Here is a 19,461-nt window from a genome sequence, read left to right as displayed (position 1 = left end):
TAAACACAATTTTCGACACAAATCTGTTACTGAACATGTTAATGTTGGCTGGCACCCTGTGGTGGGTGGCTGGCTGGCACCCTGTGGTGGGTGGCTGGCTGGCACCCTGTGGTGGGTGGCTAGCTGGCACCCTGTGGTGGGTGGCTGGCTGGCACCCTGTGGTGGGTGGCTGGCTGGCACCCTTTGGTGGGTGGCTGGCTGGCACCCTTTGGTAGGTGGCTGGCTGGCACCCTTTGGTAGGTGGCTGTGTGGCACCCTGTGGTGGGTGGCTAGCTGGCACCCTGTGGTGGGTGGCTGGCTGGCACCCTGTGGTGGGTGGCTGGCTGGCACCCTTTGGTAGGTGGCTGGCTGGCACCCTTTGGTAGGTGGCTGTGTGGCACCCTGTGGTGGGTGGCTAGCTGGCACCCTGTGGTGGGTGGCTGACTGGCACCCTTTGGTGGGTGGCTGGCTGGCACCCTTTGGTAGGTGGCTGGGTGGCACCCTGTGGTGGGTGGCTGGCACCCTTTGGTAGGTAGCTGGGTGGCACCCTGTGGTGGCTGACTGGCACCCTTTGGTAGGTGGCTGGGTGCCACCCTGTGTGGTGGGTGGCTGACTGGCACCCTTTGGTGGGTGACTGGCTGACACCCTGTGTGGTGGGTGGCTGGCTAATACAGGCCCAGGACCTGTGGCTTGCTAGCTGGTACAGGCAGGGCCTGTGGCTGGCTGGCTGGCTGGTACAGGCCTGTGGGTGTCTGGCTGGCTGGCACCGGGCAGCTGTGGGTGGATGTATGTATGTGGTGGCTGTGTTAAACACACTGTGTGCACTGTACACTCACTGTCCTGAGACTCCCCAACTCCAGACGAGGCAGAGGGAGGCGGCCTAAGAAGGCAGAAGCTGTCCCAGTGCACGAAGGCGCGTGACGCAACATACGCAATGACGTCACGACAATATCGGCATTATCAGTAACCTCCGGGGCCGATTCCTATATATCGGGGAAAGTGCATATCAGCCCTCGATATATCGGCCTTGCCGATAATTGGACGATCCCTAGTTTGCTGCACTCAAATATTGCAGTTTTTGGCAAAAGATCACCCACTGAAAACTCCACAGTAGGATCTTTGTATTGAGGTTATGGGCGCTCAGCTGGGACAGCCATTGCTAGGAGGTCAATTTCCTCCAATCAGATTCAGTGGCCGTTTGGGTATTCTGTCAGCCATGGGTGCCAGTTGTCCAAATACAATTGCCAGCAGTGGGGATTCCTCCATCCAAGCTGTTTAACGTGGATGGGAGAATTGAAAGATTTCTCTTGTTGAGCCTACTGAATGGAGTGTATTCTTACAGTGTATGGCCAACCTAATGCCCAGTGCACACCATCAGAAAACCAAGACGAAAAATACAGTTTTCAAAGTGATCGTACGATAATCTGATCATTAATACACATTTTTCGAGAGCCAATCACAACAGTTCATCCAAAATTATCCAAAAAGACAAACACGGAAATTTTTCTCGTGCGATATCGGGTTGCACAGTTTGCATCTACCATTTGCACACTGGGCACTCTTACCCCCTTCCTGCCCAGGCCAATTTTCAGCTTTCAGCACTGTTGCACTTTGAATGACAATTGTGCGGTCATGCAACACTGTACCCAAACTAAATTTTTATATATTTTTTTTACACAAATAGAGCTTTCTTTTAGTGGTATTTAATCACCTCTGGGTTTTTTATTTTTTGCTACATAAACGAATAAAAACTGAAAATATTGAAAAAACAAAAGAAAAACACTTTTTATAAAAGTTGCAAACAGGTAATTTTTCTTCTTCATCATTGATGTGCGCTGATGAGGCTGCATTGATGGGTTGCACTGATAGGCTACACTGATGGGCACTGGTAGGCAGCACTGATGGGCACTGTTGAGCGTTGATGGGAATTGATAGGCTGCACTGGTAGGCGCCACTGATGGGCATTGGTAGGCACTGATGAGGCAGCACTGATAGGCTGCGCTGATGGACATTGATAGGCACTAATAGGCTTCCCTGATGGGCAATGATAGGCTGCATTGATGGGCACTGATGAGGTGGCATTGATGGGCACTGATACGTGGCACTAATGGGTACTGGTAGGCAGCACTGTTGGGCACTGTTGAGCATTGATGGGCACTGAAAGGCTGCACTGATAGGCTGCACTGTTGGTCACTGATTGGAACAAATCAAAGAGAGTTCCCCTAATGGTGGGACTTTGAAGGAACTTCAAATATCAAACAGAATCAAAAATACATATGAAAATTTTTATTGATATAAACATATAATATTTAAAATAAATCAAGCAGTATACAATACATGACAAGAAATAGCAGATAGCGACCACAAGAAGCAAGGGTAAGTACCCAACGCATTTCAAAGTCAATTATAACTTCTTCTTCAGGGGTAACCTTGAGTGGTTTTCTGTTGGTGATCAAATACAAATATAAATAGTCTGTTTCATTTACATTACAACGCATATGAACTTGAAAATATACATATAATATATTTGTTGTTCACTGATGGGCATTGATGGGCACTGATAGGCTGCACTGATAGGCAACACTGATAGGTGACACTGATGAGGAGGCACTGATGAGAAGGCATTGATTGGCAGCACTGGTGGGCACAGATTGGCAGCACTGGTGTGCACTTTTGGGACTGCATTGATAATCAGTGCCCTTATCTGTGCGCATGTCCCTTTAACAGAAGCCGGTTATCAGTTTTCTTCTCCCTTCCTCACACTGTCAGCATAAGTAACCAGCCTCTGTTTACATCCGTGATCAGCTGTGATTGGACACAGCTGATCACATGGTAAAGAGCCGCTAATTGGCTCTTTAACACAATCTGTGATCAACAGTGTCTGGAGGACACTGCAATCACAGGGCACACGAAGGCCGCGATCATGGGACACCATCATATGACGGCGTCCTAGGACTATCCAGCTGCGCTGTAGTCGTCATACGACTCTAGTGCGGTATGCAAGTGGTTAATCAGTGGTGTATACGTCTGAAAAAGATTGGAAGCCCAAGCCCACACATGTTCAGAAAACAAAGAATAGATTACAGTACAATACAACACATTGCATCGCTTCCCAAGTTGCATTCTGTTGTATAAGAATTTTCGTAACTTTGGTAACCTCTTCATTTTCAATATGAGACTGGTGTGCAAAAAGAAAAAAACTGACGATCATTCGTCCATTATTCTCATCGTGTGTGCGAGGCTTAAGACAGTTTTACCCTCACCTAGGAGCATTGGCGTGTGCAGGGGGTGTGCCAAGTGTGCCCAGGCACACCCTAATCAGCCAGGTGCACATTACATGCTTGCCAACAGTCCGTGACTTTCCTGCTACAGCTCAGTCCCGGAACCAAGGCTGTGAGTACAGCAGCACTATCATTTCTTGCTTCTAATCTCCAATCCCCCTGGCAGTCTCCTGTCATCTCCATCTGTGTCCTCCTTCACTCAGATCCCCCTCCTCCTCACCAATCTCCAGTTCCATGTGCTCAGAGAACATGGAGGCGGAGCACAGCTACTGCCAGGTGTGCTGACACTGTGCAGGGAGAAAGTTTAGCTGAGCTAATGTTCTTCCGAGGAATGTCTGTTTGGCTCCTGAGGTAAGCTGGCAGTTTCATGTAAGGATTTAGGACAGGGGTCTGCAACCTTTAAGACATAAAGAGCCACTTGGACCCATTTCCGAAGGAAAAAAAAAAAAACTGGGAGCCGCAAAACCTACAAAAACCTACCGGGGGGTCGAAAACAGGGACGTAATTAGAAATCACAGGGCCCCATAGCAAAATTTGCTATGCCCAATGATTATACCCCAATGCAGAGACCAGCGTACATACCCCTTTCAATGTAGTGACCAGCATACATGCCCCTTTCAATGCAGTGACCAGCATACATGCCCCTTTCAATGTAGTGACCAGCATACATGCCCCCTTACAATGTAGTGACCAGCATACATGCCCCTTTCAATGCAGTGACCAGCATACATGCCCCTTTCAATGTAGTGACCAGCATACATGCCCCTTTCAATGCAGTGACCAGCATACATGCCCCTTTCAATGCAGTGACCAGCATACATGCCCCTTTCAATGTAGTGACCAGTATACATGCCCTTTTCAATGCAGTGACCAGCATACATGCCCCCTTACAATGCAGTGACCAGCATACATTCCCCTTTCAATGTAGTGACCAGCATACATGCCCCTTTCAATGCAGTGACCAGCATACATGCCCCTTTCAACGTAGTGACCAGCATACATGCCCCTTTCAATGCAGTGACCAGCATACATGCCCCTTTCAATGTAGTGACCAGCATACATGCCCCTTTCAACGTAGTGACCAGCATACATGCCCCTTTCAATGCAGTGACCAGCATACATGCCCCTTTCAATGTAGTGACCAGCATACATGCCCCTTTCAATGTAGTGACCAGCATACATGCCCCTTTCAATGCAGTGACCAGCATACATGCCCCTTTCATTGTAGTGACCAGCATACATGCCCCCTTTCAATGCAGAGACCATCGTGCGTGCGTGCCCCCTTCAAAGTAGTGTGTGGGATCCCCCCCCCCTGAGGCATCACTTCTTTTACCTCACACTGGTGCCTGGTGTGCTGCTGCTGACGGGAGTCTTGACGGACGTCTTCTTCGAACTGCATGCACGCCGCTGCCCTCCTCTCTGACAGCGGGTGGGAAGGTGACGTTGGGACGGTGCGTGACTAACGCACGCACCGCCCCCCACGCGACATCACAGCCAGGACAGCGCCACAGTGGGGAGTGTCGGGGCGCACAATGCGCCTCCTCCCCTCGCTAGCATCTGCCCCGGAGCCGCAGAAAAGGTTCAAAAGAGCCGCATGCGGCTCCGGAACCGCGGGTTGCTGACCTATGATTTAGGAGAATTTGTTTGCAGGACATGAAAAGAGTGAAACTGATAAGGAGGATCGGAAGAGGGGAGTTGACTGAATCTGAAGCTTTCCTCACCCCCAAACTGTCACACATCACTGTATACACACCCCCTAAGGCTTAGAGGTTGTAAACCTCAGAAAAAAAAAAAAACCTGAAAGACAATGGCATAATGTGCTAGTATGCATCGCATACTAGCTTAATATGAAATACTTATCTTAGAACGAAGCCCCCGCAGTGCCATCCGCTCACCGGTGACACAGGTAATATGTTCAGCCGTCCTACTTCCTGGTTCGCGTCCTCCAGGCCATCTGATTGGACGGAGCCATGATGATGTCACTCCTGCGCATGCTCACGGCACAGGGCTCTGAAGGAATGGCACGGGGCAGCCTTTCCTTCAGAGCACATGCGCCGATGACATCATTATCACTCGGTGTGCCCGCAGACAGATGAGAAACATCTCCCACCGTCCAGCTCTGCCTTGAGAGAAGTGCTTCCGCACTTCTGTTTTACTGTGCAGGGGGGGGGGGGGGGGAGGGTGTATATTTCTATCTATCTATCTATCTATCTATCTATCTATCTATCTATCTATCTATCTATCTATCTATCTATCTATACTGTATATATATATACTGTATATATAGATATATAGAGATATATATATATATCTATATAGATATATACACATGCTGGCGCATGTTTGTTTGAGCTTTGGGGTGCACACAGGTGTCAAACACAAGGCCAAATGCGGCCCACCGGGCTGTTTCATGTAGCCCTCCTCGCACTTCTCCTTGCACCAGCTGCAGCACCCCCCCCCCCCCCCCCCCGTCTCAGTAGTCGGCAGCAGAGGGGACAGAAATCCTTTGCCAGTTCCATTGCTTCTCTGTGCAGCGACAGAAAGGCTCGTCTTTGCCCAGCCCTACTTCTCAGCAGTCTGCAGCAGAGAGGAGGGCAGAACACCTCCTACAGATCCTGCACCCCTCTGTGCAGCCGTAACACCACCTTGTCTCTGCCCCCCCCTCTCAGTAGTCGGCAGCAGAGGGGACAGAAATCCTTTGCCAGATCCAGCACTTCTCTGTGCAGCAAAAGAAAGGCTCGTCTTTGCCCAGCCCTCCTTCTCGGCAGTCCACAGCAGAGAGGAGGGCAGAACTCCTCCTACAGATCCTGCACCTCTCTGTGCAGCCGTAACAACTCCTTGTCTCTGACCCCCCTTCTCAGTAGTCGGCAGCAGAGGGGACAGAAATCCTTTGCCAGATCCATCGCTTTTCTGTGCAGCGACAGAAAGGTTAGTCTTTGCCCAGCTCTCCTTCTCAGCAGTCCGCAGCAAAGAGGAGGGCAGAACTCTTCCTACAGATCCTACACCTCTCTGTGCAGCCGCAACACCACCTTGTCTCTGCCCCCCTCCCCTTCTCTGTAGTCGGCAGCAGAGGGGACAGAAATCCTTTGCCAGATCCATTGCTTCTCTGTGCAGCGACAGAAAGGCTCGTCTTTGCCCACCCCTCCTTCTCAGCAGTCCACAGCAGAGAGGAGGGCAGAACTCCTCCTACAGATCCTGCACCTCTCTGTGCAGCCGCATCACCACCTTGTCTCTGCCCCCCCCCCCCTCTCAGTAGTCAGGAGCAGAGGGGACAGAAATCCTTTGCCAGATCCATCGCTTCTCTGTGCAGCGACAGAAAGGCTCGTCTTTGCCCAGCCCTCCTTCTCAGCGGTCCGCAGCAAAGAGGAGGGCAGAACTCCTCCTACAGATCCTGCACCTCTCTGTGCAGCTGCATCACCATCTTGTCTCTGCCTCCCCTGGTCTCAGCATTCAGCAGACTCTGGTAGCTGACTCTAGCCCTCCTCTGGTCCGTACTTTCTTCCTCCCAGATCCACCCGCATCTTCTTCCTGGCAGCAGCACAAGATAAGGGGGTGCATTGTGATGTAAGGAAGGGTGGGTGACTCTTGACTTCTGATGGTGGGGGGGCTCTTGACCTCTCATATAAGGGTGTAAGGGGGGGGGTGTGGAGTGCTCTAGACATCTAATCTTACAGATATAACCGGCCCTTTGAGGGCAACCATAATGCTGATGTGACCCGCAATGAAATTGAGTTTGACACCCCTGACCTAATGCAGCAGGCTGCGCACACCTAGGCTTAGGAGATATTTCTCTTATTTCCTTTTGTGTCTCTAAGTCCGGAAGTGTGAGGAAATCAGCACAAATAACTGATTTTATAACCTATTTTTGGGCAAAAATTGGCAAAAAAAACCCTTGGGTTTTTCCCTTTTCCCTACTCTACTATAAAAAAGTGGCTTTAGATATATTTTAACCATTTCCCGTCCCTTTGTTGTTTATAAATGGTGGCAGATTGAAATGGTTATACCAGGATCATGACTGCAGCTAAAGTCATGATCCTGGTGTTGTTTTTTTTTAGACCCAGTGATTCTTTTTATGTAAAAGTAATCCAAGTGATCCTACAGCTGCTGGATTAATTTTACAGGTGGCAGAAGGGGGTGCCCTGTCGCCGCTTTTACCAGGCTTTCCCAACCCATCAGGAAGCCCGGTGAGGATGGCACTGGTGGCATCCAGTTTCTGGGACATGATGGGTGATGTCAGAAACCCAAATCAATGAGGATTTCTTCACCTCCAGTTTTGGTTTGAAATAAACAAACCGTTACTGAAAATCTATGTTTGATAAACTGCTGCACAAATATCGTGCAACATTAAAAAATTGCATCAACAACAATTTTTCTTCCAAGGGTCCCTGCTTAAAAAAAAAGAAAAAGAGAAAAAAAAAAAAAAAATATATATATATATATATATATATATATATATATATATATATATATATATATATATATATATATATATATATATATATAGTAACTGTATTGTCTTCCCTCATATTGTAAAGCGCTGTACAAACTGTTGGTGCTATATAAATCCTGTATGATAATAAAAAAAAAAAAACATATATATATATATAGAGTGTGTGTATGTATATATATATATATGTGTATGTATATATATATATATATATATATATATATTAACTTCCCTCTTATTGTAAAGCGCTGCACAAACTGTTGGTGCTATATAAATCCTGTATAAAAATAATAATAAATGAAAAAAAAAAAATAAAAAAATAAAAAAAAAAATATATATATATATATATATATATATATTAGTGTGTTTGTGTGTATATATATATATATATATATGTCTTCCCTTATATTGTAAAGCGCTGCACAAAACATTGATGCTCTATAAATCCTGTATAATAATAATAATTAATAAAAAAAAAAAATATATATATATATATATAGTGTGTGTGTATGTATATATGTGTATATATATATATATATATATATATATATATATTATCTCCCCTCTTATTGTAAAGCGCTGTGCAAACTGTTGGTGCTATATAAATCCTGTATAAAAATAATAATAAATGGAAAAAAAAAAAATATATATATATATATTAGTGTGTTTGTGTGTGTGTGTATATATATGTATATGTATATATATATATATATATATATATATATATATATATATATATATATATATATATATATATATATATATATATATATGTATATGTCTTCCCTTATATTGTAAAGCGCTGCACAAAACATTGGTGCTCTATAAATCCTGTATAATAATAATAATTTAATAAAAAAAAATATATATATACATATATATAATGTGTGTGTGTGTGTGTGTATGTATATATGTGTGTGTGTATATATATATATATATATATATATATATATATATATATATTTTTTTTTTTCTTTTTTATTATTATTATTATTATACAGGATTCTATATATATATAAAATGTATGTATGTGTTTGGGGGTTCTTAGTAGTTTTCTAGCAAAATAAATTCAGATTTTTCTGTGTATGAGAGAAATGTCAAAATTTACCGGGACAGGAACCAGTTAGATATCTCTGTGGACAGGAACTAGTTGGATATCTCTGTTTCTGTGCAGGTGTAGGAAGTTTTCTATGATACACTGGTTATGGATATTACTGTATTACTACCTTTTATCCAATGTCATGTCAGGGTTTTGTGATAGTTTGTTAGTACATCTGTAGCATGTTCCCCAGCTGACACGTCTAGAAGCAGCGCAGTTTATCCGGTGGGTCAGCTCAGGATCCCTGGCCATTCCCGGTGGATCCCGGGGCGATTGTAGATTATAAAAGCTGTGAACAGTTGTCTCAGCTCCCTAGATGACCTCTTTTCAGCTGTCTTGGGTGGGCCGCTCTTGTGAAATCCCCCACCTCTCTCTCTCTCTGGATGTCTTTCAGCATTTCACATGTTGACTTGTTCTCTGCTGTACTTGTTGGATGCTTCACCCCACATACCTGACCGGTGCAACCTTCTCTCCTCTTCTCTTCACAGCAAATGAGAAGATTGAAGACATCAATGGCTGTCCCAAGACCAGATCACAAATGGTGAGTGACGGCATTTATCTCTCCTGTGTTGAAGCCTTGATTGGCAGCTCTGGAGGATCACTGAGGCTCGATCATGAATTGCTTTTTGTCTGTCTTAGGCTGGCCATACATGTTCAATCGCCTTGTACAATTTTCCTATAGATTTACCAAAAACCATATAATATGAGGTCAAAACTAAACACTTTCAATTGTATCCAATTAGGCAGTCCTGTGCACTACATAGTTGAATGTAAATCTAAAGAAAATTGTACAGAAAATTGTATAATGTATGGGCAGCCTTCCTGTATGTTGAGTTTAATTTAAAGTTAAAGCAGTTGTAAAGGCTAAAGGTTTTTTTTACCTTAAAGGAGAAGTACAGTAGAAGCTCATTTGGCTGTACTCCTCCTATGGAGGTTGAAGCCCGCTGTCGGCTGACATCACAGAGCCGGTCCAGGCTGGGATCCACCCACATGCCTGGACTGGCACCCAGCGAGAGCCTGAGCCGGCCACTTTTGCCCCCTCCACAGCCCAACACTCCAGTAAGTTCAGGGGGGGGGGGGGGCAGAGCTGACAGTCTGACAGGAAGCACTGAGAACCAAGTGATCAGAGGTGTTTGATCGCTCGGTACTCAGTCGGGGACAGATGCAGCATTGTACCGACGCTGCATCCACCTAGGTAAGTATGATTCTTAAAAAAAAAAAACAAAATCCAAAACTTCTCTTTTAAAGCATTCTCTGCCTTAACCACTTCACCTGCAAAAGATTTACCCCCCTTCATAACCAGGCCATTTTTTGCGTTACTTTACCTGACAATTGCGCAGTTGTGTGACACTGTTCCCAAATAAAATGTCCTTTTTTTCCCCCCACAAATAGAACTTTGTTTTGGTGATATGTGATCACCTCTGCGTTTTTTTATTTTTTATTTTTTATTTTTTGCACTATAAACCAAAAACAACCAACAATGCTGAAAAAAAAACAATATTTTTTACTTTATGCTATAAAACATATCCAATAAAAAAAAAAAGTAAAAAATCTATTTTCTTAATCATTTTAGGCAAATTTGTATTCTGCTACATATTTTTGGTAAAAAAAAAAATCCCAATAAGTGTATATTGATTGGTTTGTGCAAAAGTTATATTGTCTACTAGTTATGGGATATATTTATGGAATTTTTATTTTTATTTTTTCAATAGCAATGGCAGTGATGGCTCCAATTACTAGTGAATGATTGGTTGTGTGACACTGTTCCCAAATAAAATGTCCTTTTTTCCCACAAATATAACGTTATTTTGGTGATATGTGATCACCTCTGCGGTTTTTATTTTTTTGCACTATAAACCAAAAACAACCAACAATTTTGAAAAAAAAAAACAATATTTTTTACTTTCTGCTATAAAACCTATCCAATAAAAAAAAAATGTAAAAGATCTAATTTCTACATCAATTTAGGCCAATTTGTATTCTGCTACATATCTTTGGTAAAAAAAAAAAATCCCAATAAGTGTATATTGATTGGTTTGCACAAAATTTACAAACTATGGGATATATTTATTTTATAAATGACCAGGCCATTTTTTGCGATTGGGCACTGCCTTATTTTAACTGAAAATTGCGCGGTCGTGCGACGATGTACCTGAATAACATTAATGTACTTATTTCCCCACAAACAGAGCTTTCTTTTGGTGGTATTCGATCACCTGTGCGATTTTATTTTTTGCGCTATAAACAAAAAAATGCGACAATTCTGGAAAAAAAACTATTTTTCACATTCTGTTATATAACATTCCTGAAAAAAAAAATTAAAAAATCTAATTTTTTTCATCTATTTAGGCCAATTTATATTCTGCTACATATTTTTGGTAAAAAAAAATCCCAATAAGCGTATATCTACAAGCTATGGGATATATTTATGGAATTTTTATTTATTTTTATTTTTTTACTAGTAATGGCGGCGATCAGCAACTTATCGCCGGGCTGCGATATTGCCGCGGATAAATCGGACACTTTGACACCTTTTTTTGGGGACCAGTGACAATAATACAGTGATCAGTGCTACAAATATGCACTGTCACTGTACTGACACTGGCTGGAAAGGGGTTAACATCGAGGGTGATCAAAGGGTTAAGTGTGTGCCCAGCTGGTGGTTCAGTGTAGTGTGGGAGGTGCTTTTACTTATGGAAGGCATTGATCCACATTCCTGCTTTACAGGAACACAGGATCCATGCCTTCTGTACTGACAGAATGGCAATCGCCTTGTTTATGTAGCACTGCCCCCTAGAGGACTGCTGAGTATTGCACTTTCTGTATTCCCCTGGGTTACCCGTAGCAACAGTCTGTGGAAACTTCTCACTCTCTTCCTAGCACCTATCTAGGAGGGTGCCGCATATACATAAGCGGTTGCTGGCGCACATCTCGTCCACCGGACCCGCTGATCAGCCCCCGCTATGTAAATTCACAGCGGGAGCAAGCCGCAGGCGGCACACCCTCGTGCCCGATACCCGAATTGCAGGATCACGTGTATACAGTATATACGTGATACTGCCCTGTAGAAGTAAGTGTGCTATGGGGCGGTCCGCGTGTAGTTAAGGTAAAAAAACCTTTTAAGTGCAACACCCCCCCCCCCAAATACTTCCCTGAACCCGACCTTGATCCAGCTCTGTGCCCACTGGACCCGGTCTTGATCCAGCGCTGTGCCCAAGAACTCTCTCTCTCCTCACTGAACTCAATGAGAGCAGCGGGAGCTGTTGGTTCCTTCTACTGTCAATCAAATCCAGTGATTTTGGGGGGGGGGTCTATTGACACACTCGGGATCAAGCCCACATAAGTACTCCCCCTAGCGCAGGCGTATTTGGAGGGCAGAAGGAGGCAGGATTTCTGGCAGGATTAACAGGTTTATTTTGCATTTATCAAGCAAGATGCTTCCTATGGCATATTAAACAGACCAAAGGGGAGCAAATAAGAGACGTTCAATTTTAGGGTGTACATACACTTTAAGGCTGGGTTCACACTGTGTGCAGCAACAGCTCACAGCAGGGGGTCCGGTGCACCCCTGCTCTCCGTTTCAGGTGCAAATCGGGTCTGAAGTTTGCCTGAATTTGGATCAGAAATGGAGCCAAAGCTGCACAGGACCCTTTTCCAGTGCCGCCCCAGGGCTGTGAAAACCGGCTCCATTGACAGCCAGGCACAGAATCCTGTCTTGTGAATTGGAGGCGGGGAAACCCACATCCAATCCGCATAGTTGTGAACCCATCCTAAAGTTCCCCTTTCAGGAAAGATCAATGCGGGGTGCCATCGATGGGCTTCTTTTATAATATTTGCATTTCTCGGACAAGGTCATCTAGAGCCCAGAGCGAACATGCCAATGGTGCCCCCCCCCCCCCCCCCAAGATGTAAGTGCATTATGTGTTAGCAAAAAATCCCCCCCCCCCCCAAAAAAAAAAAAAAAAAAATGAAGCACTAATCTGCATGTGTACCCCCCAAGCATAAATTCCACTTCCTTCCAGTACATATCTGCCCCCCCCCCCAACTCATATTCTCTCATTCTGCATATGCTCCCAGCACAGTTCCCTACCCCCCCCCCAAAACAATTCCTAGCTCAAATCCTCTACCCCTAAAATATCCCCTCCGAGCACAAATCCCCCCCCCCCACTCTGAATCCTCCCTCCCAGCACAAACTCCTCTCCCCCATTCTTCCATCCTAGCAAAAATCCCCCCACCCAAATTTCCCCCTCATAGCACAAATAATGCCCCCTCCCCCCCAAACATCCCTACTAACACAAATTCCCCTCCTAGCACAAATAATGCCCCCCCAAACATCCCTACTAACACAAATTCCCCTCCTAGCTCAAATAATGCCCCTCCCCCCAAACGTCTCTGCTAACACAAATTCCCCTCCTAGCACAAATCCTCTTCCTCCATAAATCTCACCAGATCACCATTCCTAGCACACCTCCCCAAATTCCCCCTCTTAACACAAATCCCCTCCCTCTAATCTCCTTGTGGTGCCAACCCCCCCCCCACGATACCACAGTGCCCAGGGCAGCCACCCTCTCCTGCCCACCCCTTGTCCCGGCCCTGAATACTAGTTTACTGGCTGTCTCTGGCTACAAAGTGACAGCTGTATAAGTATGTGGCAAAGGAATCTTGGAATCCTTTTTGCATTCTATGCAATGCTTGTGGCAGGTCACTTAGAACGTATGAAAACCAAACCAATAGCGTGACAGCCAGGAACGAGCTTTCTTTCCGAAGCCGTGGTGATCAATGGCACCCTGCGTATTTAACCCACAAATTAGCACTTCATTTTAATTAATATATATTATTTATATCATATAATTATTATTAATATAATAATTATATTAATAACTAATATAATTTATACAGCTATAAAATTTGTATCAGTGTTGTAAATTCTATTTTACAGATTTTATAAAAAAAACGTAATTGTCGGTTGTATGTGGCCGTATTTTGCAGCAGATTTTGGTGCGGTGACGCCTTTCCTTCTATACCTTCATGTGAAGTGAATTCTCCGTTTTTTTTTGCCCTGACTAATCCCGGCCACTTGTCACAGATTATTCCGGCTAGCTTGCAGGGTGACAGTTGCAGCTGGTCTATTTTTGTGAGCGTCCCCTCGTAGCCGCTGTAAAAACACTATGCCTGGCACGCCATCCATCTCAGTGACAGCCAGGCCTTGCCACAACTGACTGCTCTCTTCCTGCAGTCTTCTCATGGCTGAAATAATTCATCCTGGGACCCTTCGTCATGCCCCCCCCCCCCCAATTCCCTGGTCTGTCTGTTGTGTGCAGCGGATCCCCTTTGTCAGTACTGTACCCAAACAATAGCCAGCGTTCTGCTAAAAGTAACGTCTCAAACCCAGCCACGCCACCGCACTATTCAAAAAGATCGTCAGCCAACACCGTCTACTCTGCCACTCTGCCATATATACTGGTGAAAATCTTTTTTATACTTGCTGTGTTTATTCGAATTATTTTATTAGTATTTCAAATTTGGGAAACATGGGGGATCTGTTTATTTTATCTTTTTATGCTGGTATGTTCAGTAAATGGAGAAAAAAAGCTATTTAAAGGAATACACAACACACACACCTGGGCAAGAAATGTCATGTGCAAGAAACTTTATTAGCTTATGTTTTCCATTTTCTATACAATTGTAGGACATAATAATTATAACTACACTTTATAGAGGTCGCAGTTCTGCTTTCTCTGCAAAGGCAATGCCTCTGCCCCACCTTCTTCCTGTTCTATAAACGCCGTGCCATTGCCTCTCCTCCTGCCTGCTTTGCGAGTCATATGCCACTGTCCTGCCTCCTGTCAATGCATTGCCACTACTTCTCCACCTGCCTACTTGGCGAGTCATATGCCACTGCCCTGCCTGCTCTGCAGTCTCTGTGCCACTGCCCCACCTCTTTCCGGCTGTTTAAACTTTATGCCACTGCCCTGCCTCCTGTCAATGCATTGCCACTGCCTCTTCACCTGCCTGCTTCATGAGCCATATGCCACTGCCCTGCCTGCTCTGCAGTCTCTGTGCCACTGCCCCACCTCTTTCCGGCTGTTTAAATGTTATGCCACTGCCCTGCCTCCTGCGCAAACACTGTACCACTGCCCCACCTCCTGCCTGCTTTGCGGGCCTTATGCCACTGCCCTGCCTCCTGTCGGTGCATTGCCACTGCTTTTCCACCTGCCTGCTTTGCGGGCCTTATGCCCCTGCCCTGCCTCCTGTCAATGCAGACTCTGTGTCACTGCCCCACCCCTTTCCGGCTGTTTAAATGTTGTGCCACTGCCCCGCCTCCTGCGCAGACACTGTGCCACTGACCCATCTCCTGTCTGCTACACTGTTGTTTTGTCTTTGGCTGTTCACTTGCTTTCTCTACAAATCTTTTGCCACTTCCTTTCTAATGCCTGCTGTGCAGACACTTTGCTACTGCCTCTCCTCCTGCCTGCTTTACAAGCCTTATGCCACTATCCTGCCTCCTGCCCATTTTGCAGTCTCTGTGCCACTGCTCCGCCTTCTGTCTTCTCCACAAATGTTTTGCCACTGGCTTTTCCCTTGCTTTTACTGCAAACCCTGAGCCACTGCCCTGCCCCCTGCCTGCAACATAGATGCTGTGCTGCTGCCTCGTCACCTGCTTTCTCTTTAGACTGTGCGCCAACGCCCCTCCTCCTGCCAGCTTTGCAGATTCTGTGCCACTGTACTTGCCTCTTGCTTGCTCTACAGATCTTCTGCCACTGCCTCTTCCCCTGGTTTCTCTGCAGACCTTGTGCCATCACCCCTCCTCCTGCCTGCTTTGCAGAAATGGTGCCACTGTCCTGCCTTCTCTACAAATCTTGAGCCTCTGGCCTGAGCTCTGCATGCACTGTGCTGTGCACTCTGTGCCACTGCCCCGCCTTCTTCGTGCTCCGCAGATACTGTGCCACTGCTTCTTCTCTTGCTTTCTCTACAGACCTTTAGACATTGCCCATCCTCCTGCCCGCTCTGCACACTCTGTGCCCCTTCCTCTTCCTCCTGCCTGCTCTTTGACTTCTAGTAAACACCGGCTTGGGTAACAGTCTCTCATGAGTCCAACACTCAAGGACAATTGAGTGGACAAATGGAAAACTTTTGTTAATTGCCATTTTCTTTGTTATAAGTGGCATTACCAGCATCCACCTGAGCGAAACACAATGGGGTTGATTCGGTAAATGCAAATACACTATGCACTTTGCAAGTGTAGTTGCACTCTACAAAATGCAATTGCTCCAGAGCTTGGTAAATGAGGGGAAGCTCTGCTGATTTCCATCAAGCAAAAATGCAGTTGTGTTTTTTTGGGGGGTTTTTTGCCTTGCATTTGATTGGATATTCTTTGCAAATGGAAGCTTTGTCTCATTTACAGAAACTTTGTCTCATTTACTGAAACTTTGTCTCATTTACTGAAACTTTGTCTCATTTACTGAAACTTTGTCTCATTTACTGAAACTTTGTCTCATTTACTGAAACTTTGTCTCATTTACTAAAACTTTGTCTCATTTACTGAAACTTTGTCTCATTTACTGAAACTTCGTCTCATTTACTGAAAATTTGTCTAATTTAGGGTCCATTCACACTAGCGCGACTTGTCAGGCGACTTGGTCGCCTGACAAGTCGTGGTCGGTCGCTCGCCATTGAATAGCACAGGACCCGTGCTAATAGGAGTGACACAAGTCGCTCCGACTTAGAAAAAGGGTCCTGTACTACTTTGGGGCGACCTGGAGGCGACTTGCATTGACTTCAATTATATGAAGTCCGTGCAAGTCGCGCAGAGGTCGCGGTGCACTCTGTGCACCGCGACTTCACAGGTCGCCCCACCAAGTCGTGTCGCCCCAGTCTGAATGGGGTCTTACTGAAACTTTGTCTCATTTACTGAAACTTTGTCTCATTTACTAAGCTCTGGAGCAACTGCACTTTGCAGAGTGCAACTGCTACTGCAAAGTGCACAGTCAATTTGCCTTTAGTAAATCAATGCCTATAGGTTTGCCTTCATTAGTCCCCCCCCCCCCCCCCCCCATTGGTTTACAGTACAGCCACCCCCATTTAAAATCCTTATTTGGACTCTTGTGTATTGCAGTGCAATGTAAAGATTTCAGGTTATTACAGTTGCCTAATTTAAAAATGGTTTTATAAATGTTAAAGGAGTGCAGAAGGCTGTCCTATAGATCAATACTTTTAGTGCATGGCTATGATATAACCCAGCAGACCTGATAAAACCCCATCACTGTTATCTCCGGGTGTAGCTTTGATCAATGCTGTTCCTGTATTCTCAGAGATGAATTCACACAGTGACACCGCTCCGTGTAACCTGTCACCTTCTGTTTTCTTTAGATTGAGAATATTGATGCGTGCCTGAGCTTCCTGGCAGCCAAAGGAATTAACATACAAGGCCTGTCATCTGAGGGTAAGTCCCCGATCTCCCTGTCTGATTGCAAGTAGACAATGGGCCTCATTTATTAACAGTGGGAGGGGAAGGACACCTAGCAAATATTGCTCAGAGTAACCAACCAAATGTTTGTTTTTTATTCTACTAGCTAGTCAGATGTAATCGGAAAATCTGTCAAAATAGAAAAAAAGAAAACATTCAGTACGTCTCCATTACATGCACATTTCCCCAAAATGACTACAGAAAGATTTGTGTTGAACTGACAGAAATCCAGTGAGCTTCTAAGTTACTGTAGTCAGCTGACAACACAGTGTCTGCACTCTTGAGGACTGGGCCATGGGGTAGGGGGGCAATTGCCCCCTGGGCTGCTCTGATTCTCCAAAAAAAGGCTGCACTGCTTTTGCCAAAGACATGCCTAAAGGATTCCTGGTGAAGAGAATTTAAAAGTCCCCACCACTGACCTACTGAGTGCGGGTTGAGGACAAGGACAGAGAGCAGGCCTCCCCCCCCCCCCCCCACCCAGCATGAATGGTGTAAACTGTGTCTTAGGCTATGTTTCCACTAATGCGCCTACAAAGTCACGCAATTTCAAGTGCGACTTGTTTGTGACTACTTCTGGGGATTTCAGTGCGACTACCTTCTATGAGGGACAAGTCGCACTGAAGTCGTCCAAAAGTAGCGCAAAAACCTTTTCTCCAGTCGCTGCGTCTTGAGTCGCAGCAGTTAGAACGGTCCTAATTGAAATTAATAGGTTTTGACTTGTCATGCGGCTTGACATGTGTCAAGACGCACAACAAGTCGCACTAGTGGAAACAGGGCCTTAGTAGAGGCCGGTTCCATTCCCCACTGGAGACTCTTCTCCCCCAGTCAGCCCCAACTGGGCTGTCCCAGGTCCCCCAACCGCCCCCTGCTGGCCAGGTCAGTAACCCGGATTTTTTCAGTGAGTAGAGAGTACCTGGAGTGGAGCTTCAGCCTGGAATGGGAGTCAGGAGAAGGCCTGGAAGGGGGAGAGTGGGAGGGGGGCTGAGTCGCTGCACCATGGGCCTCTGGTTTGTACTTGCCCCCTGGGCCGAAAGTTGCCAGTCAGCCTCTGTCTGCACTGCACTGAAACCCCCTGCATCAATGTCCTCTATACATGTGATCTCCCCCTGCTGGACTACAGAACACCTCCCCCTCTCCTCATTGTCAGAACATAAATAGGAGTGTTCTATAGTGATGTAAGAAAGTAGGGCTGACAACACTGCTTGGGAAAATAGAAGTTTAGGCAACCACACTCCAAATTGAAAGTAAAGATGAATAAAATTAGTTTATTGAAGATGTCAAAAATCCATAATAACAAAAATCAGAGACAGGGGACAGACATAAGCCTCGTACACACGCACATATTGTTGGCCAACCGATCGGCCGTCTTTTGTCCAGTGTTGTTTGTTGGTTGAAATGTGCTCTAGACTTGCACTGGACTTTTGTTGGCCAGCAAAAACCAACTTCAGAAGTGATGTCATGTGATGGTTGACTTTCCGTGTGTTTTTTCTTCTCTGAGCATGCCCAGTCTTGCTCATCTGATTTTTGTCTGCCGAAATCTGTACTGACTGACGAACAATCGGCCGTTCTGTTGTTGGCCAACAAAAATTTTATAGCATGCACACCAGATTTTTTTTGGCCGAAAATTCGCAGTTGGTTGTCGGAAGCATCATACTAACAAGCCTACAATCGGCCGATCGAATGTTGGCCGACAATTTACGGCCAACAATCTGTGCGTGTGTACGAGGCTATAGTTGACGCGTTTCACAAAATTACATTCGCTTAGTCATAACTATGAGGATACATGTGGAGAAGCTGCCTAAATAGTAAACTGCAACCTAAAACCAATTTCCGTTAATTAAGTGCAGGGTTGCTAGCCATAAAGGGCTAATTGCCTACAAAAGTAAAACAGGCAGATTTCCATAGTAGAGAAGAGAGAAGAAAATAACCCTCCACATGAATGAAGAAAAAGAAGAAAAGAGTAAAAATAAAAATAAAAATTGGATGTATACAGGAAATGAGTAATGAAAGAAATGTAATAAAAAAGAAGAAAATATGCAAAAAGAGAAGAATATTACCAGATGGTAAACAAGGTAAAGATGTACATGTATAGATCCATGCATCTGTGTTGTAAACCTAAATGCATGAAGTTGATTCATGTATGTTTGTCTCATAAAGTTTACGTAACGAATAAAAAATGAAAAATGAA

At 45.1% G+C, this 19,461-nt stretch overlaps 1 protein-coding gene across 4 annotated transcripts in view; it reads left to right on the top strand.

Annotated features, from left to right (window-relative positions):
- The window catches only part of NAV2 (neuron navigator 2), a 713,755-nt gene that overhangs the window by 474,581 nt on the left and 219,713 nt on the right, over positions 1-19,461 (top strand). For all 4 annotated transcript variants that reach the window (XM_082270274.1, XM_082270271.1, XM_082270272.1 and 1 more), the window contains 2 exons: positions 9,295-9,347; positions 17,177-17,249. In XM_082270274.1, the coding sequence (XP_082126400.1) occupies positions 9,295-9,347; positions 17,177-17,249 (126 nt within the window). The remainder of the gene's footprint in view (positions 1-9,294; positions 9,348-17,176; positions 17,250-19,461) is intronic.

The sequence above is a fragment of the Pelophylax lessonae genome (genome assembly GCF_965119305.1).
Source record: "Pelophylax lessonae genome assembly, chromosome: 10".
Lineage (NCBI taxonomy): Eukaryota > Metazoa > Chordata > Amphibia > Anura > Ranidae > Pelophylax > Pelophylax lessonae.
The sequence above is the reverse complement of the archived record's forward strand: the minus strand, read 5'-3'. Positions and strand labels throughout refer to the sequence as shown.